We start from the raw sequence: 26152 nt of genomic DNA, 5'->3' as shown, positions 1-26152 counted from the left end.
CAGATTTTTTCTGCTACAACAAAAATGTCGGTCGTTGCAAATATTTTAACCAATTTCACAGAAAGTGTTTCTATTAGGCACAGAAAACTTTCCTTTGTAGTTATTTTGTTTGCAAAGACATGGTATTTGGCTCGCAGGTGTCATTACCTTCTGACCTACAGATAAGGCGGATTCTAGATAATGGGTTTAGTGCATGACGCATTTCAGCTGAACTCTTCCGAGGTCAAGGAGACGCTGTTGGTAGGCGCGCTTAGGATTATGGCGTCGAAAAGGATGGACCTTCGACCTCTTTGTGATTAGGTCTGCACCCGCATATGTATAAATCGGTCAGACAACTTGATTTCTTTTGTGCAACAAAAGACAGATTTATTAGGGTGTAGTTAAGTGTACACTTGCGCGCAAGTGACGCTACTTAGTGTTCCTTTTTTACCTTCTAACAATATGATAAATTCTCACCGCGAAAATGATACCTCAGTGATTTATTCAGCTAAAAAATAAACGATATAAATCAGAATCATGACATAGAGTTATATTTTAGAGGGAGGGGTGCGGGGGCGGAGGGCGTCATATGATTATAACAACAAAAAAATGTTTTCGCCGCGGGGACTGTTGAAGGACATACTTCAAATATGCTGAAACAGCGACTGTACCTGGCATTATAGGCGAAATTCGCCAAGTTCGTTTCTTTACCTTTTCAAATAAACGGATTGGAAACTGCCACATTTAAGCGCATACAACAGACCTGCTTTAAGTTACACCTATAGCACACTTCTCAAACGAAGGCGTAAGCATGCCACCTCCACTCCTAAAAGCTTCCGTATTCTTGGCCCTCTTTGAAGGCACATTTTGCCAAAAGCTGCATCCGTTGCGAACTGCTACGCCAGCAGCTGCAGCGAGACGTGCGTCTTGAAAACAAACATAAAAAAGCTTTCGCATTTGGACAGGCTCTCTAGCGACGGGAAACCTGTCCCAGGCAGGAGAATTGAAAAGTTTTTTCTCGCATGCGAAAGTGGCGACACCTTTCTTGTTCGCATCCACTCGCCTCTCCTCAAAAGCTCCAAGGTATGCCTGAACAGCTCTCGTGGATCGAGTGCAGCTGCTGGAGATTTTGAGGAAGTACTTTTCCTTGTAGTGCATTTCCTGTCTTTGGGGCCGAAACGAACCGGTGCTATGTTATAGCTAAAAAAAAAAAAAAGGCAACTTTGCTGTGGACGTTTTTTATTCCACTTTATGCGCTGCCTTTCCTGTCGCCATTGCTCTCAGTGGCATGGGCAAGATTATGTTGATTTCGCGCTCACATATTCTGCGGAGCCGTCCGAACACAAAGTGCTGTGCATCACTTCTATGCGGTTGTTTTTTCTAGGTTGGTGAATAGCTCGGTTCTTCGATGCCGACACGCCTGCGCCCCTACCGGTCCATGGGGAAAGCTTTTGTCTGGTGTTTTCTCGACTGAATGACGAAAGCAAGTTCCTTGAGAGTCTCTTGACAGATTTCAAGCTTCTGAGAAGGCTTGAGGCGGGTGGCGTAGGGATTTGGTCACGGCCGAGCTCTTAACGATATTCTTGAGATTCCTGTATTTACTCTGGTGCCATAACGGTGTAAGAAGTGACAAGAAAATAGTTTTTTTTTTAATGTAAGAGCTGCAGTAATTCGATACGTGATTATGACTGTAAGAGAATGTTGACAAGGTTTTTATCATTTCTATTTCACTGTTAGAGGTCAGAAATCGGTACGTGAACATGTGAGTTTGACAGGATGAAGGTAAAGCGTCTCCTTAATGCTACACTTGTGTTATGCCCAGGCGCTGCACTGGGGCACGCAAAAAATAATTAAAGAGTTTATGCAATATCGTGCTTCCAGTAGTATAATTGAGGCGGATAATCAAAGTTAAATGCCTATGTTGTGGTATACAATTGATTAGTGTGGCAGTGACGAGGGTTGCTTCGGGCCTGCCTCCGTTTGTAGTTGGGTCGGATCGATCGCTTTTAGCGGTTGCAAGGCTATCGTGTATAGAACAAAAGAAATTGGTTGCACAATTTTAATCGAAGCTCTGCACCCTGATGGACGTTTTTCGCAGTACTGAACAAGCGTATACCTTTTCTTGGGGCGCATTCATGGCGCCTAGCTCTAATACGGCGAAATACTTATTTCTGGCATTAGTACTGCCAAAGTAAGGTGATCAACGGGTTTATGAAGGGCCCTCACACGTGATGTGATCGAAAGTATTAGAAACTAAGCGTCCGAAAAAAAAGAAAGCTATCCTCTGGTCAATGCTTGGTCGCAGTGTTGAGAAAAACGGTGCTTTGTAGGAGTGACGAAGCGCTTCTAGGCAAGAAACAATGGTACAATTACGCGCTTTTGGCGCCAGCAGATGCAGTGTTGGACACAATTTTCTCAATAAAAGCTTTATTACATGAAACAACAGGAGTGACTTGAAATAAAGAATGCAGAAGCTCTAGCATTCGTTGCTCGTTTGCCTATGTTTTTTTTTATTATAATGTTCTGTAATGAATAACTTTCGATTTAGAGTAAGTACTCAGTGCTTCAGGGCGATAGAGCTGCTTATTCCATTTTTTTAGTAGCATTTTAAATTAGATGAGTCGGACATAAAGCTGTGAGTAGAAAATGGTATCTCAGGCTTTTGAAGTACTGTTTACCTTCTATACGCTGTTGTTCTCTGTGTCAATGGCGTAAAGACAGAAAGCTAGAGGTTTTAGAAACCTCCGTGTAGAAATCCTGCACACTGAACTTATTTTTTACAAGTGGTTTAAATCTTAAGCATGTTGTGAAAGGTTTAACATAGTTATATTTTATAGACGTCCTTTTCTCCCCGTTGTTACATTTGCAGAAAAATTAATCTATTTTCTAAAAGAACCTCATTCTCCTCAACACCCCCGGAGTACCCACTAGGGCGGGCACCTTCTCCCAGCGCCACACAATCCCTGGCCTCACTTACTGTTCTGGTCCTATATCACCTCAGTGGTAAGCCACTGCCGATACCATTCTTAGTGATCACTATATTATTTTCATCTCCGTCCCTCTTTGGATACCCATCCGCAAGCAGCGCATTCGACATACTGACCGGCAGGCCTTTCGCTGTCTCCTCTCCTCTTCCTCCTTCACGTCCTATGAGGAGTGGACTAATGCCCTTCTCCAAGCGGCTTCATCCTCTACTTGCACGGAGACCGCTGCATATCCCACTTCTGACCCCGACTCCCATTTGATCAGGCTATGAAAGCATCGCAGAAAGCTTCTCCGAACTGCCACACTGCAACCCCGCAACATCCAACTGCAGAACACGCTTTCAAAGTTGCGAGACGATATCGTGACATATTGTGCTACGCTTGAGGATTCTCTTTGGAATACTTTATGCAACGATCTTGACACGGCGCTCCATAAAAAATCAACCTGGACTCTTTTTCGAATCCTCCTTGGTGCCACCCTTGCCCCTGCTCCGACTCTTGCTAAAGCCTTAGCCACAAAGTCTCCCGATGAAGTTTTCGAAACCCTTGCAGATCTTTATCTCCCACCCCCTTTGTCCCCCTGTTACCCTGAATACACAGGCTGTGCAAGCAATGACCACGATGTTTTTTTACACTGCGCGAACTTGCAGCTGCACTTCTTGCTAACGCCATTCGGTCGGCTCCCGGTGAAGATGGAATCACTTACTCCGCTCTTCGCAATCTTCCCGATAACGCAAAAGAGCACCTTCTCAACCTCTATAACACCGCCTGGAAAGAAGGATTTCTGCCATCGTCCTGGACTTCCTCACTTATTTCTTTTATTCCTAAACCTGGTAGGCCTCCAGCCCTTTCAAATCTCCGGCCCATTTTTCTGACCTCTTGTGTCGGCAAGACGATGGAAAGAATGGCGCTCACTAGGCTTAATATGCATTTGGAGGTTTCAAACTCGCTCCCTCATACCCTCATGGGTTTTCGTTCCCGCGTATCTGCACAGGACCTTTTCCCTATACTTCATAATACTTTCCCTACCTGTGGTAGCTCGCAGCTTCGCGCCCTGGTCACAGTCGATGTCCGCAAGGTATTCGATTTCTTCTCCCATGACCATATTCTTACCTGCCTTTCCAGCACCGGCTGCGGCTCCCGCATGTATAGCTACATTCGAGCTTTTCTTTCTAATCGCGAGGCCCGTTTCCGAGCATTGAACTTCACTTCTACACCCCACCGTCTCAACCGGGGTACCCCGCAAGGTGCCGTTCTTTCACCCACTCTTTTTAATATCGCCATGGCTCCTCTCGCGGTTCAGTTATCGTCTATTCCCGACCTTCAGCACTTTTTTTTTTACGCCGACGACATCACTCTGTGGTGCTCGCGCGGATCTCCTGGTCACGTGCAAGACATCATTCAGCAGGGATTGGATATAATTTCTTGCTTTCTTGACCATGCAGGCGTGTCTCCCGCGCCCGAGAAGTCAGAACTCCTATTTTGACTCATTCTCCTCCATCGAAACGCAGCCGCCGAGGCCGGGTTTCGATCCCGGGAACTCTGCCCGACTACTGTGCCGGAGTTCCCGGTATCGAATCCCGGCCTCGGCGGCTGCGTTTCGATGGAGGCGAAATGAAGTGGCGTCCGTGTGCTGTGCGATGTCAGCGCACGTTAAAGATCCCCAGGTGGTCGAAATTACTCCGTAGCCCTCCACTACGACCCCCCCCCCTTTCTCTCTATCCACTTTCACTCCCACCTTCATCCCTTCCCTTACGGCGCGGTTCAGGTGTCCACAGAGCAAGTGTGACAGATACTGCGCCTTTCCCTTCCTATGAACCAACCAACCAACCATCTGCTTATCAACGAGCTCACAACTCACTGATATCCCTTACCTTGGGTGGCTCCCCAATCCCCAAAGTTTCTGAATGCCGCGTTCTTCGCATGCCTCTGCACGCTGCCAAAAATGTCCGGGCTCTCCATGCGGCTGTTGCTACCTGTCAGTCCGTCAACCATTTACTTCACCGAGTTGTGAGACTGTCCTCTGGCCTGAGGGAAGCTCACGCCTGTCGATTGGCTCAGACGCTGGCCCTTGATAAATTCCTTTACTTTATACCATATCTTTCATTCACCCAGTGCCAGCTAGACACACTTGCAAAAGCTCTTCATGGCCTTTATAAAGCTACGCTTTGTCTTCCCATAACCACTTCCACCGATAAGCGTTATGCCACTGGGCTTTTTCATCCTCTCGCAGTCTTCTTTCCATTCACCGTGACCGACAGATAGCTCGCCTCTCCGGCACAGTTCATGGACGCTAGCTTCTAAACCAAGCTAACATTTCCCCTATCCAGTCAGCCCCTCTGCCGACTGCTTCCCCTCCAAAGGCCACAAACCTCCGTATACTTCCTCTTCCAGCCAATATGTCGCCGATCCTGCATGCTGGCCGCCGACATGCTGCTGCCTCTCATCATAGTCTGCCCTTCAATGCCCATGGAGTCGCTTACATGGATGCTTGTTATGTGGCTCCTCGCGGGTCCGGAAGCCAGGTTCTTTCTTATCCTCGTTTATTTACCCGTGCCATTTAATCTAAAAGTATAACACGTCATCTGTCCATGGAGCTCGAGGTTGCACTTGTTGCGCTGCAGCCCTGCCCCGTTTTCCTCCGATGGATCCCTGGGCACTCGGGGATTGAAGGCAATGAGCTGGCGAACCAGCTCGCCCGTTAAACTCGTACCCGGGCACCGTTCATCCCCTGGCCAAGATCCTTGAAGGGCGGGTCGAGACTGTCTCTTCGCGTCACCATCAGCGAATATTACAATGCTTAGACCGCAAGCTCTACTCCGACCCTCATCCTAATCTTTCCGCTCGGGAGGCTCATATCCTTCTCAAATACAGTTGAACACACTCATAACTCCTACACGGCTATATCTCTACAAATTCCGTCGTGATCCATCACGCCCCAACTGCCCCTCCCCTTATGCCAACCTTTCACACTGCTTATTTTCATGTCCGGGTTCATTGTGATCGGGATTCTTTCCCACTTCCTCCCATACTATCTGGACCTGGGTGGACTGCCTTGGTGCTGAGGGTGAAGAAGAACAGCGCCTGCTCGTCCAGCAGGCCATCGATGTATTAGGCGCCTAAGTGTTGCACCTCAATAAAGTCTTTTACTACTACTGCTACTACTATATATATAACTATAACTCTAATTATATAGACTTATAGATTGGATGTTATGTAGGCATTATACTCACAGTGATTTAGAAACGCCGTTTTACGAATATTATTGAGTGTAGAGCTGACAGAAGTTTACGTTCAGAAAATATAGAAGCGATGTGCATTGACAGTTCGGCTTCTAAAGGTGCATTATAAATGCGTTGTGCATAATGGCAGCTCACTTTATGCATGCTTAACCTTGAAGGACGTTTAAATTAGGGTACAATTTGCAAGGTATACAAGTACACTAATAACGAAGGCTCCATAGCCACCCTTAAGTTCGAAACATGGCGGATCATGTGCGGCTGAGTGTCACTTGAGTGCTTTGGGACCAGTTAATTTCATGACTTTGGATGACGTCACGCCTAAGGATATTATTAGCTTAAAATCGAAAGTGGAATTTTTCCAGGTCCACCTGGCCGTATACGAGGCCATCCTTTTGAGAGGGGCCTTTCGGCGTTCGCCAATCTCTTCTACTAAAATGGGTTCTACTCCCAGTTGACAACCAAACAAATGTGGCTGGCAAAGAAAGCTGCAAATAGAGTTGGCCAACCACAAACTCTTTCAAAGAGACAATCTGTACATACTACGTATGGAAAACACTTGCGAAGATACTTAGCGGCAGAATACAGCAAGGTATGACATGTAATCGCTGATGTAACCGCGCAATATGCAATAGTGTGTGTAGTAAGTACCGTTAGTATATTGACGGGTTTTGTTTAATTAGCCACACACACAAAAAAAATAAAGCATGCCGATGAAATATACAACAGAGCCACAGTATATATGTTAGAAGCCAATGCACACACATAAATCACATGGTACATGTCACAAGAGCTCACGTCTGAAAGTTAAGCGAGGGACGATGTAGCGAGGCACCGACACTAGAATCCTTGATTGCACGGTGTGCCACGGTGCATGGGTTCTTCGCACGCCGTAAACGGAGTTTCGTAAGCACCACGCGCTTAAAAAAGAAACGAGAATCCTGATATCTTGTTTCCCGTGATTGCCACATGTAAAAGGATTTGATTTGAATTAAATTTGGGTTTTAGCGTCCCAAAGCGACTCAGGCTATGAGAGGTGCCGTAGAAGAGGACTCCAGAAATTTGGACCACCTGGGGTTGTTTAACGTGCACTGAAATCGCACAGCACACAGGCGCCTAGTTTTTCGCACTCGCAGAAGGAGGAAACGACAGAATTAAAATGCTTCGTATTGTGAGTGAACACCCAGGTACGCTAAAATGACGGCTTGACCATGTTAAAGCCAACGAACCTCCATCTTATGGTTATTTTTTTTAAGGTTCCTTTCCTGATGCCACATCTGGTGCCCGAAGCATTTGACGCTTGTTCAGTTAGAGCACATTCTCTTTACTTTGGGGTCTAGAAATGTGGCATAAGAAGAGGCTGTCAGTATACCACTGCAACGTCGTAGAAGCTATTTGCATTAAGAAACCTCGAAAGGCTACGGCTAATTAGTACATTTCCTCTTTCTGTCACTATTTGCAGTAAACGCTTTTTTTTGCATATGTTCCTATTCGTCTGTATTATATATTTTCCTGCATAGAGTATGCACGCAGTCTGCCTCTGTAGCCTCATACCATGCTGATGTCTGTTAGAAGAAAGCCTTACATGGCTCGAATCCCGGCCGCGGCGGCCGCTCCTCGATAGAGCTAGGCGAAAAGCTATGTGGCCGTGTGCTGTGCAATGTCAGAACACGTTGAGGTACCCCAAGCGGTCGAAATTTCCCGAGCCCTCCACTAGGACGTCTCTCATAGCCTGAGTCGCTTTGGGGCGGTAAATCCCTCAAACCAACCGAAACTTATATTGCTCATGCGACGAATTCTCGTCCTCTGTTCCTGTCACGGAAGTCGTCAGCATGAAGTGGTACCGGAAGTTGTGTGACGTCTGCGTGATAGTAATGGTTTTAGAAAGAGAGAGCGTAGATGGCTTATTGCCAAAGGATTCAGTCCTGTATTAAGGTCAGGGGTTTGAACCACGAGACAAAACGTCTTCTAAATTTCGAGTTCCAAAGGAAGTGGTGGGTTCTAGTACTTCGCTCGCGTCGCAATCGCTATAGTAACTGTCACGCATTTGAAACTTGTTGGCTTAGAACTGGCGTCACAGCTGCCATAGCAACTGTGGTGCCAACCGCTGTCGACACCCTGAATCGGCGAGTGGAACAAAGGCATGCACAACATACACAGCTTTGCCAGGGCTCTTTGCCCTCACCGCCGCTAATCCGCCATTCGCTCTTGCATTGCTAATGGACTTCCATGTGTGCCAAGTTTGATCTCCTACGCAAGAAAATTATGACGAAACTATTCTTGCAGCGCTCCTAAGAGGTCTCATACAGTTTTGCTGCCCTAACTGGCACGCATCTGCTAGCATAGCTAAGGGACAAAGGTTCGAACCTACTTGTGTGCCTTCATTTCTATGCATTGACTAACACGCTGTAACACGTGACCTGGCGCCCCGCTCATTTTCGAATCAGGCGTCACTGCGCAAGAGAGCTTTAGTGTTCATGCACATAGGCGGTCGTAAGTGTCTAGGAAGGTTTTCTTCCCTCACAACTCTCTGCCCTCGCATTTGCTTTTAATTTCTTGCCGCCGCATATCAGGCTTGAATACCATATATTTCTGCGGCCGGCAGCCCACATCTGCTTCGCCTTAGTTTAGAAACAACCAACATCCATCGAACTATTGCACTATATACACTGCGTTAGGACTGCAAAGTAGAAGAAATATATATTTGCACGTCTCCGACCAGAGCGAAGTCGCACTTACTAAAACTCATACGCGTTTTATACGAACAAGAATAAGCACGTGTTGATGCCCTGAAAGACGTTTATTTGAACCTTAGTTAGAACGCAGCCTTGCAAACGCGCAAAAAGGCTGAGCGAGGCACACTAACTGTCGTTAGGGGTAAAGTGCATGCGTTAGTAGTGAGCGAGCCCTCAAGATATGATAAAAAAACCCACGCAAACTGAACAATAGTTGTTTGTTTCGCTTTACCTTTGCGAGTGGACGAACTTGGGCGTGGCTCTATTAGAACAACACAGAGCGTATGTTTGCTTCTTTTATGCTGGCACGCACAGCGATGGGGTCGCGGTAAGTGGCGAAGCTTAGAGCGAGCTACAAATTAGAGCCCCAGACGACAAAACAAAGTGAAAAAGAAAACGGGAAAGCACGTTCCTACTTGAGGTCATCACGCACAAAGGGGGATGTGAGCTAGTGCTATTCTCATTATTTCAGTTACTTCCGCTAAGTAGTCTCGTTAGGAACTTGTTTGCTGCCACTCGACGTGAAAACAGTGCGCTTAATTCTTTGCTTCTTATTCAGGAAGTGAAGCAACTTCACACTCCTGAGTCATCGCGTTTCCACTACCGCGTGGTAAACTACTGCTGCGATTCATGCAGATTTCCTTATGCCTCGCATTACTATGAGGTATTGCTATTACGTCACAACGATCGCAGTTTTCTGTCAGAATCCACTCTAAACTCGTGATGACAAGCATATGTCTTCCAGTCGGTGTTTGCACTCGGAAGTGGAATGAAGTAAAAGATAACTTTCCAGAAGTGACTGAGACATTCATCGCATAGATATCGCATGCCGACCAGCCCATGATTGAAGTGCCCGAGGTATGTTAACCCCGTCTTGGAGTGCTGGGGAACTAATCAGATGTTTAGTCACCATTCCTTTCTTTTTGTACTATTCGCTCCTGCACGTTCTCCCTACGTCAAAAGGATTTAAATAGAAACTTAGTAGCTTCTCTGTAGCGTGTTGAAAGACTGCCTATAGGCATAAATCGAGGTATGTCACCAGCACTGAAGAGAACTACTTTTTTGTTTTTTCGCAGGCAAGCGAGCCGGAGATCTACCTCAAGTCGGGCCAGTTCGCCGACCACAGCTGGTCCCACGGGGACGAGAGTGGACTCGACGAGGCCTACCTGGATGCTCGGCGGACACACGAGATCATCGAAAGGAGTAAGCAAAAACAGTGTCTGTTACACTTGCAACATCGAGTGTGAAAGTGAAAATTGGTTTTAACTTATAAGTGAAAGTAAACATGCACTAACTGCCTCTCTATCGGTGTAAACTTCAGTTGCGCGTGGGGGAAGGGATGGAGCAGGAAGTAGTTTGGTAAATTTACGGGTCTTAATCTCCCAAAGCGATTCAGGCCATAAGGGACACCGTAGTGGAGGGCACGGAAAAGTTTGTCATCTGGGATTCTCTAAGGTGTATTAAGGCGAAAGCCTTTAATGGCTCATACTGTCGTGGACAAAATGTGTCCCGCTTTTAAGGTGGCTCTGATTGGCCGAGGCCGGATGACGTCATAGAGGTCTCGACTAATCACAGAGCACCACCACAATATACGCGAATGCGTGCCTTATATGACCATATGCCAATCAATGAGCAATTACTAATGAAATAATTATTAACTTATTATTTATTCTAATTAGTGACAGTTGCGTAGCAGAATGTGGCACTCAGGCTTTTGCCTTTTACTACTTTAGTCGCTAAAGTCCGTCGTAAATTTTGACATTGCATCGTACACGGGCCCCTTCCTTTTCGCCTCCATCGAAAAGCGGCCGCCACTGTCGAGATTCAGTCTCGCCCTAACAACTGGGCCACTGCACCGAGCGAAGGACCAAGTGAAACAAAGACGTAAGCAAAATGCAGGGTTTAATGTCCCGATATGATGATGGAAGGAAGTTTAGAAAAGAGGTTCCTTCAGCGCATCCTAACATCTTTAAATTTTAGTTAAGTCCGTCGTAACGAGGTTATTCATGGTACACAAGTCAGTATTATGTGCCTCACATGGATAACAACAAATTCTATGATCGACAGAGTGCATCTGCGAATATTCTGCTTTTGCGGGGCGGAATACACAACGCTCGATGTCGTAATATTGATAACGAGCTTTTTCTTGTTTCTTAAGAAGATGTTGCACTTTCTTTCAAGTCATGAACAATTGAACACCGTAAATCTAAGACGTATTCAACTATATCACAAAATTTCGCTCAAGTATGCAAAATACATTGCATCTAGGAAGATCAGGCGAATGGTATTGTCGAAAACTCGGGTATTTTGCGTTGCTTTCACGTTTTTACTTGTGTGTGCTAATTTTGAAATTAGCTAAGCGGCCATGCAAAGGCCGAACTGTATGCGATGTTTCTTGTCATCGCCTTTTATTTAGAACACTAGCAATCTGCCTTGTTAGCATCCTTTATAACAACTATCTCCCGAATGCTCCAATAAAACCGCGATGCATATAAGCACCAAGACGATTAATGATATCGGCAGTGTTATCTTAGTCCCTTATCTATCGGTCAAACAACCGAGGTTTGTTCGCTCATAACTAATCCCTGGGGACGGACGACAACCGGGAATACGCAAGGAACATAACTCCAGAGTGCAACAGAAGTTGAAGCGTTCAGATAATGGATCGACCGGCGTTACCGGGCATTACGGCGCCGGAGGGTAGGAAATCGAAGTAGCAGGCCGCCGTCGCGCCACTGTCCACCCGCGGCCGGACGGTTGGTTCGCTCGTGGACGGACGGTCAATACGAAAATACCAACTACACCGCTTCATGGCGCGGAACTGTTCCGCGCAATAAGCAGAAACTCTCCGAGTGAGAAGAGTGGTTCTCGAAAGCCTGCTTCGAGCTAATGCTCGAGGCGTGCGCAAGACGGGACAACGATGTGAGAGGCATCGAAGCGAAGCCCTGAAGCCGCTTTGGCTAAAGTTTCCCAGATGGGCATGTCGCTAAGTGAGGACAAGTTTCTCACACTTCCGCCATATTTCTCCTAACTCGCTAAGTTAGGGAGGCCGGGACTAAGCCTTTGCTTTGCGGCGCTTACAGCGCCCCCATAGTTTCGGTTCTGCACCACTGTCTGCCGTTGCTCGTTTCTCTTCGGTTATTGTTTTATTTTAATTTTCTTTGTGCAAATGTTGGCGCACGCGGACTGTCTCAGCAAGAACATTGAGGTTATCTGCAACTTTTCGAGTGTCACGTTTTAAAGGAGTACATTTTAGGTTCCCATTGATCTTCGAATTTGAAAACAAAATTCGAAAACAAAATTGAAACGTGAATTTCAAAACTCTAGCGCCACTCGTCGTTGTCGGCCCTCCTCGCAATGGGCGCCTGATTGGTCGACAAGCTAATGACGTCACAGCCGCGTGGCCTCGTGCAGCAATGTCAAATCCGCACGTCGCTTACGTGCACCGTGACGTCACACGCGGAGTGAAAATGAGCAAAACGTCATGTTTTATGCCAAATAAAAGTCATCGTATATCACAATGATTTACATTTACAAATAAAAAAGTTCACCTTGAGAAGATATCCGAACCTGCGACAATCAGTTTGCGAGCCAAAGTCGCTGGCGACTAGGCCACACAAGGAACAGTTATACGACTGCTAACAAGGGGGAAGGGTAGAGGGTTGTGCATTCTTACAAGTGTGCGCTAATTAGGATGTGAATAATTACAGAGGACCAATAGCTGCCATCGCGTTATACTCTTAACGCGGTCGGAGCTTAAATATTTATTGCATCGCTACTTTGCTTTGTTTGATGGAGCTAGCCTAAAATAGAGCACTGCAGGGTAATAGCGTTGAAGCTTGAACATAATAAGGCTAAAATCCATATAGCGTGGTCCAGGTCCTCAGCGTCTAGTTCCGGCTCTGCCAGGGCGTGCTGATTCCAAAATTCCGAGCCCGGTCTGGGCCTGCTTCGACAGGAACTCAAGTAGTAATTGCTTACTGAGTTCAAGTACAGCCCATGTAATACAAGTGACATAGTGTCCGGAAAATGCTTTTAAGGCTTCAAAACAGCGGAGGAGTTGGTTTTGCAAACGCGAAAACGGAAAGATGAGGCGAGCACATCCGCGCGGCTTTTCTGACAGTGATCTCATCTCTAACTCTGAAGCTCAGAAAGCCAAATAAAGAGTTTCATGCGCGAATAGTCATTTACTTTGGTCGAAATTTCCGGAGTCCTCCACTACGGCGTCTCTCATAGCCTTAGTCGCTTTGGGACGTTAAACCCCACAAACCAACCAACCAACCATCATTTACTTTGCATTACCGGCATAATAATATTCAGAGTGATTTTCAACAGCAGGTGATGTCTAGATATTAGAACAACATCATAGCCGCAGAAGTAACATTGAGTTTTATTTCTAAAGAAAATGATTTCGCATGTTGAACTCAATCAAGACCGCGCTGACCGCATTTCGATGCTAACGTCAAGACAAAGCGCTGTTTCATGCGTCATAGAGGCTAACGCTACTGAAAAAATTGCATGAGGCAATAACCTCACATTTTCTCACACAATCTCATTCAATTCACTTAAGAAAGTCCATGCAAGTCCATATAATTGCATAATGTGTCATAGTTTCTTGTACATTATCATAAATTATGTACGATATTTTATGATAATGATGTGCACTGTATGAGGGTTTATGCGATTAGATGAGACTTTATGAGGTTATTGCCCTGTAGAACTTTTGGTTTTTCAGTAGGGAATAGCCCGAAAGTGGCCTAAATCAAGACTGTCTTCCCCTGTGACGTTCCGCATAGCTTACAGGTTTAGGTCGGGGAGGTGAGGACCCACAAACACGCATAATTTTACAAAGCTGCTGCTCGTAGAGCTAACGGATTGGAGGCTCCAGGCCCCAAATGGCCTAGTCGCGAGCGATGATACACAAAAATTGAGGGACACCTCGGCGGCCCAGCATTTGAGAGCATGACAAGGGTAGAAAACTCTCGCTAGTTTCGGTTTCATCTACTTAATCGCACATAGGGACTGAAAGCAACTGACACGTATACAGGAATGAGTCGCTATGTACGCATTTGGCGCGATAAGATATGACGGTGGCTGAATTGTATAAGGCGTCGACATTGGGAAGTGCTCCTTTTTCGCCGGTGGTGGTTGTAATCGCGCACGGCGGCGTTTCTTTTACAAAGCTTTAATGCGCTTTCCTCCGGCCGCTATGCAATGAATTGGCACTAGCGTAGTAAATGGGGGACAATGTGTTTATATGCCTGACCCTGACATGCACGAAAGTCCTAATGTCTACCGTCATTTGCGGCTCTTGCGGGTCTTCGATCGCGTACGCTCACCCATCCCTGAGAGGCAAATTGCTGATAGCTTAATTACTGTTCCACTAATTAGTGTGATTAGAGTATCTCTGATCTCACACGTAGTCATTAGCAAACGGTCATATGCTACCACGTTACGTGAAAGACTCTACCACATACACGAAAAGGCCCGCTTTAACCCAAACGTACTAAATTGTCTACATGAACTAGGGGTAACGCGTGTAACTCGGGGACCAGGGTTTGCTTCTTATCTGCAAAGTAGTCTTTTCTGCGAGTCATTTTTTTATACACTCGCTCGCTCGCTCAATCAATCAATCAATCAATCAATCAATCAATCAATCAATCAATCAATCAATCAATCAATCAATCAATCAATCAATCAATCAATCAATCAATCAATCAATCAATCAATCAATCAATCAATCAATCAATCAATCAATCAATCAAAATAATTAATAGATCGGCTGCCTATGCCGTTGTTTATATATGTATTGATTACTACGTTTTTGGACAGATAGGCCGGGTCTCGTTTGTTTACTATTGATCTCTTAACAAACACAATGCAAGTGCGCTGGGTTGAAAAAAAAAAAGAAGAATCCCAATACAGGCATTCCTACACTGTAAAACCGCGTTTTTCTAACGTTGTTAAATATATCGTGACTGATCAGAGTTCCGGAAATCGAATATGAGGGCGTTGCTTACCTCCCAAATGCGTAGAAGATCGATTGCGTTTCGATCCGATCGTGTTTCTTTTAGGAGGAACGGCAAAAAAGTGAGCGAGGAAAAAAACCTGCACAGGAACGGGTGCGTTGAAAAAGATTGGGTTTATTAACTCGGTTGCCTAGCAAAGCCAGGAACGCGCCACTCCTGCGAGTTATGGTCAAGAGTTCTTGACACAGATCAATGCATTCACTCACAGTCACGCGCGGGCGGAGGCCAACTACGACTGTACCATTCCATGTACGCTGCAGAAGCCGCGAATGCGGGATGGAGCGATAGGGGCAGGCTAACGCCGTCGCTTTACCTCCGAGAAAATATCCATTTGGGAAAGCGGGAACAGAAGCGTGGTGTCCCGAATATGTGTGCGTGTTAGGGAAAAGAGACATCTCTAGGGAGAAAATGGGGAGAAGGTATAATACACGCCTGCAATAATAAAAGTGGAAATGAATGCTGGGAAAGGGTGCAGGAACAGGCGTCAATATATATGATCGTCTTTGTGGACGCGGATATGTATGAGAAGGGGGTAAATGTAGGGAAAAGCTCCGATATTAGCGCTTGCTAGAGTGAAAAAGAGCTGTAGGATAGGGAAGAGGGCGTTAGAAACACCATTGGATCGCGTGGTCGCTTTAGGGAAGGAAGTATTATATGCGTCATGCAGGAAGGGCGGACGCGTTGCTTGCATTAGTTGAGAGTGGGCAATAAAGCAGGAAAGGAGACAGGGTACATTGGAAAGAACGCGGAATAGAAGGGTAAGAGAGGGTAAGGGTCGGAGCATTATTGGCGCGCGACCCTGTTCATCTGTTTGTCGGCTCGGGTAGAAGGGAACCCATGCAGTGCTGCCTGAATAGTATGGACTCAGCACAGTAAAGTAACGAAGCAAAGTTTGTCGTTGGCTGGGTCGCGTTTGCCGATCGAAATGTCTGGGTCGTGGGTGTACACGGGATACGAAAGCACTTCGACGACGCGAACAACGCTGTGAGCACGCAACTGTTTTGACCAGAGGAAACTTGGACGTCATGGAGTGTATGTGATCGTCCAGGGAGCTTTGCAAGTGTGGTTATCTTACGGACAGGGCATTCACGTTATTGAACATGTATAGACCAATCATCGAAAGCGCAAAGTGAAAGAGCGTAAGTTGTTCGGAAATAGTTATCTGCTTTTTAATCACGCGCTGGTGGCACAGGAGATAACGCGGAACTACTCACCCGAGGAATAAATATACGTGGTCGTTATGTAAGTTCGTAACCGCAGTCCTTATCAACAGCCGGTTATAAGCAGTCCATTTCTCATAACGCAACCGGTGCGTATATTCCTTCGCCCATTAGTTGGGAGAGATGCAAAGCTTGCAAAGTATATAAGCCACCGGGCCGTTAGCGTGGTCTTGGAAATAATTTCTTGGTGACAACTGGATAAGTTGTCACACTCTATTTAAGGCTTGAAACCTGTCTCCTTTCCGCGTATTCTCTTCCCTTCTCTGAAACATTGGTAGCCCGTCCATCCGTTGTACCATTATACTTTTTGTCTGACCATTTTCTCTGTTTCGTAAGACGCGTTCTCCAAAATGCATCACATTTACGATTGAATATCTCATTTTCACACCGGAAAGATCGAATAGCTGGTGACATAGCAGCGTCTTTCGAGAAGGACATTGTTCAAACGACACGTATAGGGTAAGAGTGATGACAATGCGCACTCTAGACTAGACGATTTTACACAGATTCATGTTTGATGCTTTGTTTTATTTCAGTACCTTTTAATATTCTAAGAATAAATAATTAGCGCTTTTGTAAAACTAAGCCCGCTTTCTTGGATTTCACGGATTAATGCACGCTTTAAGAAAGGGGGCACAGCATGGCGTCATATATCACACTTTGGTAAATGAGATTGCCTTTTTGATGATGTCTCTCACTAGCTAGCGAAGAAAGGCCAGTAAGGCTGCTAACTACGTCATTAGAAAATTTTGGCTCTAATTCCAGTTACTATGAAGAGTAAGAGAAATGAGATATGGATTGTTCTGGAGAGCTCTGTTCGTGTCACGTGCATCAACGCCGTCTTTCAGAGAAGCGATCTCATAAATGAGAAGGTAAAATTAAAGCGTTTGTTTCTGACGCAAACATACACGCTGCTAAAGAGGATAGTGTAGGGCGTATGCCTTGTTAGGCCGCAGCTTTCAACACTGAAAGAGCTCACCCACTGCCAACTACGAAGCTGCTCACTATATACTTTTTTACGCCGCCTTAAACTCAATGCGTGGTTACTGATACGTAGTCCAGATTTTAAAGGACTAGTGACACCAAACATTTGGATACTTGTTAGTGTCCTTAGAACGGTGCTCAAGACAATAGCATACATGACATGACGTAGTATTCGCCTATCTGGGCTAATAGTTTATAATGAATATGATTTCTACCCAGAAGATTACCTATTGGTTTCAAAACCGAACGACGGCTACGGCGTAACAAACAAGTTGTGGTCACCTGAGACATCAGTACAACTGGGTTATAATTGTTCTTTATAGAAACCAACTCCTGGCCAGGCTTTCGCAAGAGTTTCCTTGAATGAAAATTAACAAAGCAACGACGATACTGCATTTTTGAACTCCTCACGCGGATTAAACTTTTGTGACATTACAGTCACCTTTCGGGAGTTGAAACCGAATCCAAAACTACATCCATCCATTTCTTAGATGTCACTGCAGATTTTGGGTACTTACGTCTCATCTTGTTTAATTATATTTCCTAAGATAACCTTTCAAGGAAAGCATAATCAGTTGTGAAAAAAAAGCAAAAACACATTGATAAATTTGTTTTCCAGGTGAATTCTTATTGCTGCGTAGGATAATAATTTATTTGATTTGATTATGTTCGCTCTTATTCTCAGTGGCTGCGTATCTCGGTGTTAATGGCTTTAGGTTAAGTAATGTCGTTCAGAAATTGCCGTTCAGTAATGACGAAGTGATCAAAATGGAATAAAAAAGGAACAGTGCCAGTCTGTTATTCTGGCCCCTAAACACAGGCCCAGGACTACTGATGATCTGAAGGCCACTCAGAAATGTGAATGGCTCGCTAAATATACCGTGACATGTTAACATAACATTTCTAAGGCGCTGGAATTCTGCCGTTTGCTCCTTCGTGTGTTGTTCTAGGTCCACATATGAAAGAGCACTGATCAAGGGCTAAAGGCGAGTCTCAGTTCTTAAGCCGAGCCAACGTTTCGACAAGTGGGCTTGTCTTCGTCTGGGCCTTAGCTCAGCTTGCGAAGTGAGACTCCCCCTCAACCTTCATTCAGTGCTCTTTAATTCTGTGTAGCCATCATCTTTTTTTTTTCTTGTCTACCCTCTGTGTCCAGATGTGACTTCCCGAGGAGCTGTTCACAACTATAACCTTGCCTATGGTCTCACAGGAATAGGAGCCCTCTCCCCACCATTGTCTAGCCCAGAGGGATTTCTACCCCACGTAGAGTCGACTCGACTGCTGCTCACCAGGCCCAGCAGGGGCCGCCGGTCCGGTGGCGCTAGCAACGGTGCAGTCGCCAACGGTGCCGCGGCCACCACTACCTACCATTGGAGTACCAGCAACGGAGGTGTAGGTGGTGGTACACAGGGCTCCGGTGGGGGTCCTTACCAACAACACCGAGTGACCACGACTACTACTACGACCACGCACCGGTCCACGACCACGGTCGAAGAAACTAGCGTCAAGGATTCGGTGCACCTACTCAGGCTGCCAGCCCCCAGGGACGAGAGGGACCGGGTGGAAAGGGAAGGGAAGCCCGAAAGTGAACGACAAGAACTGAGGGCTCTCGACGGTCGGACAGAGGACCGGTAAGTGAGACGAAGGTCATGAGCTTTCTTACTCAGGGTATGACAGCACAGCCGACCAGGATAAGGAGCGAATGCAAACAGGACACGCACTATCTGCGGCTTACTATTCTATAGTGCCTTCGCGCGTTTATTGTCGTAGAGAATGTCTCTTTTCAGCCTTTTACTCTTGTCGTGTGCTTGTTTTTCGGCGTTTAGTTTTCCTAGTGACTGCTGTGGTGAAAACTGTAAGAAACGCTGTTATAAGATTCATACTGCGTCGTGCAGTTTGTGAGGCCTTTACGTGAAAGCTACAGCATGTTAGTGTCAACAGGTAGCAACCTAAGTTTCATAGGCTTTAGTGACAAACGAGTCCTAAATCAATTTTGCGTCGAAAATTGGGGAGCAACATTATCAGCTATTTTTCTAACCATGGCGCTTTTACTTTCGACTGCGAGACATCTATTTATTGTTCACAAAATAGCGGTTAAATGTGTTTCTGGCTATCTATTCAGTTCGATAATGAAAGGACTCCGTGATTTATATTATAGTGAATGGCGTTGTTGTCTAGCCTCAGTGGTCGGTGTTAAGAAGGTGAGTGTATTGACGTTACCATGGTCTCCTAGAACACCAGTTACCGACACCAGTAGACATTTTCTCAATCATCGTTCCCAGCTTATAAAAACTGCATTAATTGAAGTAGCCTATCAAAACACAGTACTCGTTAAATGCAAAACGAATTTCTCTTTAAGCTTTATTTAACCTATAAACTCAGGAAAGAAGTTTGCTTAGAAAGAAAGCCACAAGACAGTTTCTGGGATCCTTGCTTGGCCCGATATTCAACTCTACGAAACAAGCAGAGCAAAATGTAGAGCTATGTTAGGGGAGGATGTGGACAGAAGGGAGATCCGAATTCTAATATGTATACCAGGATATCACGGCCACGCCAGGTCCGAACTCTATTTTATGTATATTATGGGCTGTGAGATTGTCTATAATTTCTGCGGTACAGTCTCCGCTTTGCTACTTTACAACCTGGCTCACTTCGGCATGAATCAAACCACTTCAAGTACTTCACAATAATTTTTAACCTACAAGGTGTGTAAATTAATACTGTTGCTTCCATTAAAGAAAGAAACGCTAAGAGACTTACTAGACACAGATCTTGTGTGGACGAGAATCGACTGCTGGACATAATGTGAGCAGTTATGTAAAGGGTGTATTGCATTTGCAGCTCATTGCAGTACAAGGCTAGTGTTTTAGTTGTCTCCTGAGTTGTTCGAATCGCATTTGCAATTTATTTGCTCTTAGAGCTCGCTTTCTCTTGTCGCGTGAACTTCTAGCGTTCCATTACTTCTCTCCTTACCTTTTATACGTTTCAACATCCCCAACCTTTACCCCCTCATCGTTCCAATAATTCCCCAACCTCCCTTATCTAAACCCTCATATCTCCCTCACGCACGCAGTGTTCACGAAGAGCACACCGTAGGTGAGGCCGACGGTCCCGAGCTCAGTGACGCAGCTCCGCCGGCTTCGGTTCGGAGAAGGCCCTCGGTGGCCTCGTCGGCGTCCGGGGTCACCGGCGGCTCTGATGCCAAAGACCTCGCTCAGGGCGACGACTCCAAGGATCAGCGAGCAGGCTCTGACCTCGACGTGTCGCCCTCGCAACAGGAGCAGCAGCGCGAGGCCAGTGGTGCAGCAGAAGCGCCAGCACCCTCGCCAGCGGGTTCGGTCAGAGACCGCAGCCGCAGTGACGGAGCCGGAACGATCACGCTAGCCCTGCCGTTACCCTCTTCGGGTCCTGCTCGTGGCGTGGGATCTCAGAGGAGGCCCAGCCTGACGGAGGCTCGTCGTAGGAGCGTCGCCGCTGTACCCGTTCCTGAGGGCAGCAGACTCTCGGTGCCTCTGCAGCAGAGGAAGCTGAGTTTCGCCGGCGCACCGGTCGGTGGCCCGAGGCGAGGGGACGAAGATAGTGGGGGCCAAAGGCGAGTTGATTTTCCTTCCTTCGTTTCTGTTACGATCGTGAGCTGTGTTGCTCTCTTTCAAGAAACGTTTTGTGTTTGTGCGAAGTCGCCGCCTTGCAGGTAACCTTCGGGCGGAGGTGGTCGATAACAACATCCACCCACTCAGCATTTTGCTGTTGTATGCCACCCTAACTTGACCTCAGACTTGCTGTGTGGAAGAATAGAAGCGCGCGCGCACACACACACACACACACACACACACACACACACACACACACACACACACACACACACACACACACACACACACACACACACACACACACACACACACACACACACACACACACACACACACACACACACACACACACACACACACACACACACACACACACACACACACACACACACACACACACACACACACACACACACACACACACACACACACACACACACACACACACACACACACACACACACACACACACACACGGCCTCGGCGGCCGCTTTTCGATGGAGGCGAAAAGCAAGACGCCCGTGTGCTGTGCGATGTCAGTGCACGTTAAAGAACCCCAGGTGGTCGAAATTTCCGGAGTCCTCCACTACGGCGTCTCTCATAGCCTGAGTCGCTTTGGGACGTTAAACCCCACAAACCAAACCAACCAACACACACACACACACACACACACACACACACACACACACACACACACACACACACACACACACACACACACACACACACACACACACACACACACACACACACACACGCACGCACGCACGCACGCGCACACACACACACAGACACACACACACACACACACACACACACGCACGCACGCACGCACGCGCACACACACACACACACACACACACACACACACACACACACACACACGCATACATACACATACACACACATGCACGCACGCACACACACGCACGCGCGCGCACGCACGAACACACAGACGTACACACGCACACATGCACGCACGCAACAACACATTTACGCTCAGCTTTCAATGATTGCTTTAAATTATGCAGTGGCTTTGATGCCATTTATTCTCCTCAGTAACGAATCGATCCTTTTGTAATTAAGTGCTGCCTGTATGTCTGTTTTGCAAGTTTTTTTTACGCGGGTTTTAGAATAGAGGATTAATAAATAGCTCCCGACGCCAATGCGCGTTATCAAAAAGTAGACGTTGCTGGAAACTTTGGCACCTACTTTTCCTCAGACCCTTGGATGCAATCTCCAATGTAGAAAAACACGAGTGGCTCTTACTTTCTGCAAGGAGCTTTTCCGCATGAGCGGCCAAAGCTCGTAGCACAGACTCGACACTCGCCTGGCGCACTCAAAGTGCGGCTCATAAGGCGTGAGGAAAGAGCAGAACGAATGCAGTCGAAAATTGGGAGTAGTGGATAAAAAAGCGCTCGCTTCACTTGTGCTGCAAAATTCCGAAACACGGGCGGCACTGGCATCACTGAGACGCTCAGAGAAGGCACGGGTAACGCCTGGGAACACGTTGATAATGGCGCCTTCTCTGGGGACGTTGTAAACCAATAATACGGGAATAGAAGAACAAGTTCCCATTTTAACGCCGTGAAAAGGAGGCGTCGACAGGTGCAGCGTGCCAGCAAGTAGGGAGACACGAAAGGAAGGGAAGAACTCCGATCGAATACACGACGGCATGCAAGGCAGAGAGGAAAATAAAGAAAAAGGGAAGAAATACAGCGGGTCGAATAGGGCTTCTGGGAAAAGGAATGTCGACAGCTGCAACCCGACTGCATGTAGGGAAGAAAGGAAAGAAATAATTTAGTTTGAAGGCAGTGCCGACAAAGGCTGCCTGAATAGTTCAATGGGGATATAATTAAGGAAAAAAGAAAACAAAAAAAGCTTGGGTGTTACAGCGCTGGGAACCGAACGGAAGGTGGAAAGTTATGGGTACAAAATAGGGAAGTCTAGACTAGAATGAAGGGAAGTAACGGTCGTCCGTTATACAACAAGGCGGTATTGTACGTCGGCTTCCGAGAGCAGCCCACGCTATAAGGAAAGGTGCTGCTGACCTATGCCAGTGACACCTACACTTCGCTCGTCTCCCTATGGATAATAATCTTTTGTTTTTGTTTACAAACTGTGCAGCCCGAAAAATTATTACAAATATAATATGGACAAAACAAAAGACGTCCTGATTGCGATGGGGCCGGCGTATCGTACGCGGTGAGGTCTATACAATTGCAAATAATTTTGGTTTTGCGAGCAAGAAATATCCGAAGCTAGCGATGGTATGATCCCAATATTTCCAAGCGTGACCTGCTCAGAAAAGGACAAGTGACAGCTTTCAGAGGTTCTTCAGGTGGCATGCTGCCGAAAGACTACCGTCCGCATTATTAAATGCTTCCTGTGATTCTAAAATGTGAGAAAACTAGATTCTCGATCACCATCGGATGCTGATATATATGCACTTAATAATGCATGGGCTAGTGTACCTGTGTCCAGCTTAGCTGCTTAAAGGCTTTAAGCAATAATCTAATTAACTTCTCTTATAACGACATGGCGGTCTACAATAGTGCCGAAGAGTATTAAATTTCGTTTCGAAACGTCTTTGATGATATCGGTGTTATCGGATACATTTAGAAATCCTGCTAGACACAATGACAAGTCAAATTCATACGGTAGAAAAATAATGCATGCAGAGAAAGGAGAAGTAAATCGCGACATAACGAAGTTTTGTTACATGCCGTGTTGGTAGTGCGGGGTGCTGTACCTTATGTCAGCTCTGATGCGTTAAAATATTTTACTGCAGGATGGGTTAGCTCAGCCTTTGCTGCGGAATAAGCTCTGAGTGGTATTCGACATACCAAGGCGCGCTTTCTAGGAGAAAAGTGACAGCTGTCTGGGGGTGGTTGTTCGCGGTATGCGTGAATTCGAAAAAAAATTGGAGCCATTCTCGTTTTCGTGAAAAAGGGGGTTTAAGATGTGCCCACAAAAATTTTCATGCTATTTTTGTTTCTATAGGAGACCGTAATGCATGTGTCGAACAGCCAAGGGGAATATTTTTGCCAAGTGATGAAGCCTTATTGTACGCTTCTGGAACATGAAACCTAGAAACCTCGAAAGGCTTTGAACTAGGAATGCTTCTCTCGTACCTTTATTCCTTAAACATTACTCACTCAATAACAATGAAAACATTCACGATTGCACAGAACCTGTTCCAGGCTGTATTACATGTAAAATGCACACACCATGTAAATATAACATTTTCTCTGGTCACAAAAAGGAGAAAATATAGTGCCTTAGCTGAGGGCACCTACAACAATATGGCAACAAAAAATTGACTTACATGATGTGCCAGTTCAGATAGCTACGACGTACAGATGCTTTTCAAAAAACAAATGAAGCACTTCAAAAATAAAAAGCAAAACCATAATAACCTTTAAATGATAACAAGTTTATACAGTGATAGCTCGCGTGAAGCATTTTGCGCTCTTCTTCGCTATGTTATTATGGTCATGTTCTGATTGGAATCTCTTTAGTTTCTACAGAACGCTGGCGTGGTGCAGTCACTATCCGTTGTCTAGATCAAAGTGGCTCGCTAATATCACCTTCCTTAGCTTAACGGGAACCGATCCTAGCGTTCGCATTAGCGCACAAGTTTAGCTTAGGACGGCGCAGAGAAGTCACGTTGCTGTTGCCGCTGTGAAGCGGATGGGCTACATACAATAGGGAAGCGAGTAAAAAGGAAAACAGGTTCTGTACCACGCACAATCCCTATTTGGTCTCGGAGCGGCGGTGATGCGAGGGTAGGTACGCCGTCTGGGAAACAGTCAACGGCAGAATAACGGAGCAGGCATTTCCCATCAGGCTCAGGACACGAGAGATAAAAAGAGGGAATGAGGGTAGAACGCAATACGGGAAATAGGGAGCCGGGGACAGCACCGAACGCTCATCACTCGTATTTGTGCCTGATGTGCTTTTATAGTGGGCTCTAGTTGGGAAAACTGGGAGCAGGTTTTTTTTTCCTCCACTGGACTGGCGACGCGTATTTCCCTTCCGTGAGATTGAATAGTTGTTTCTTTCGAGGATACCGGTAGGTTCCTCTGGGATTCATGGGCAGATGAGAGCATTGTGTTGCCGTTACGGCGAGACAAATCACGAATACGAGAGGCTATCCAGCTGCAGTATATCGGCTCTATGCACTACAGGTTTGTGCTGCTGTTTCGGGACGGATGGGGAAAGATTTTCTCCCCAGCTTTTCTCCATGTTTCCACTGAGGACAACACGTGCATATTGCATTCCAGGATGTGCAGACGCTACACGCACATTCCATTCTGCGTTGGCAGAGAAATGTTTTTTGAAAACAAAAAGAGGGTATGTACCTCGCCTTCTCTTGCCGCAATTCTTCAGACTACGCGTTGGATCGTACGCGACTTAGTATGTTCCAAACTTCGTAGGATACATCTACGGCTCTGTTTTTGTGCAGTGTATTAAACTGTTGTAGTGTTGCCCGAAAAGTCTTTTTGAACAAGGGCAGTAGAGGTAGCAGCCACTGAGTGGACAGTTTTTCGCAAAAATAGAAACGTGAAGGAAGCAAATGGCTAAAGAAAGGAACAATGATAATATAACACTTAAAATAATACCCTGCACACTGTCACACCTAAGGAAGAATCTAATGTATGGATTTCGCAATAAAAATGGCGTGTCGGCAGGGACCCATATATTCCGAATCGGAATTGATGATTTCGGGAGTGCCTAGAATATTTTGTTATGTCGCGAACTTCAAAACGTGCCGTACGAACGCGAGAAGTTGAAATGAACTGGCTTTGTTTTTTTTTTTTTTTGCTTTCTGGAGAAATGCGCGAAATAATACAGCGAAGGAAGTCCAGCCTAAGACAGATTGCGAAAAAGGGTGGCACTGTAATGGGTTCTTCTTGCCTCATTTCTACACAAAGCCGGAAAAAACAAATGAAACTGAGTGGGCCGACGCTACGAGAACCGCTTTCAATGAGCGTGAAATTTTTCTTGTCCCCGAAAATTTCCGCCTGTCTTTCAGAATATTCCATCGACCGAAAGAACTTTAATGTCACCATCTAGTTCACGCGTTTCGCTCCTTTTTTTGCTTGTATCGTTTACACCTCTTTATTGTGCGGCCCAAGTTCAGCTTGCAGCACAAAATGCATTGCGATGTTAAGACCCCACCGAAGCCACGAAAAGAAAGCGATAAAAAAAAAAAAATACCACTAGCGCTGTCCCGGGTCACGCAGGGTGGCGTCTGGGTCGCGCCTCAATAAACAAAAGAAAAACCCTGACGTTGCGTGTTGAAGAGTACAGACGCAGAGAACAAACACAAAAACGACCTTTCATGAGCGTCTGTGCTGTTTTGTAACCCTTGGCAACCGCCTGCCAC

General features: G+C 46.1%; 1 protein-coding gene across 1 annotated transcript in view; it reads left to right on the top strand.

The window, feature by feature from the left end:
• The window catches only part of LOC146181711 (uncharacterized), a 222109-nt gene that overhangs the window by 162534 nt on the left and 33423 nt on the right, over nt 1-26152 (top strand). The window contains exons 6-8 of the mRNA XM_084575835.1: nt 10014-10140; nt 18378-18798; nt 20241-20759. Of these exons, the coding sequence (XP_084431961.1) occupies nt 10014-10140; nt 18378-18798; nt 20241-20759 (1067 nt within the window). The remainder of the gene's footprint in view (nt 1-10013; nt 10141-18377; nt 18799-20240; nt 20760-26152) is intronic.

This window comes from Amblyomma maculatum, chromosome 8 (assembly GCF_055883805.1).
Source record: "Amblyomma maculatum isolate TAMU_Amacu chromosome 8, ASM5588380v1, whole genome shotgun sequence".
NCBI classification, from domain to species: Eukaryota; Metazoa; Arthropoda; class Arachnida; order Ixodida; family Ixodidae; genus Amblyomma; species Amblyomma maculatum.
The sequence above is the reverse complement of the archived record's forward strand: the minus strand, read 5'-3'. Positions and strand labels throughout refer to the sequence as shown.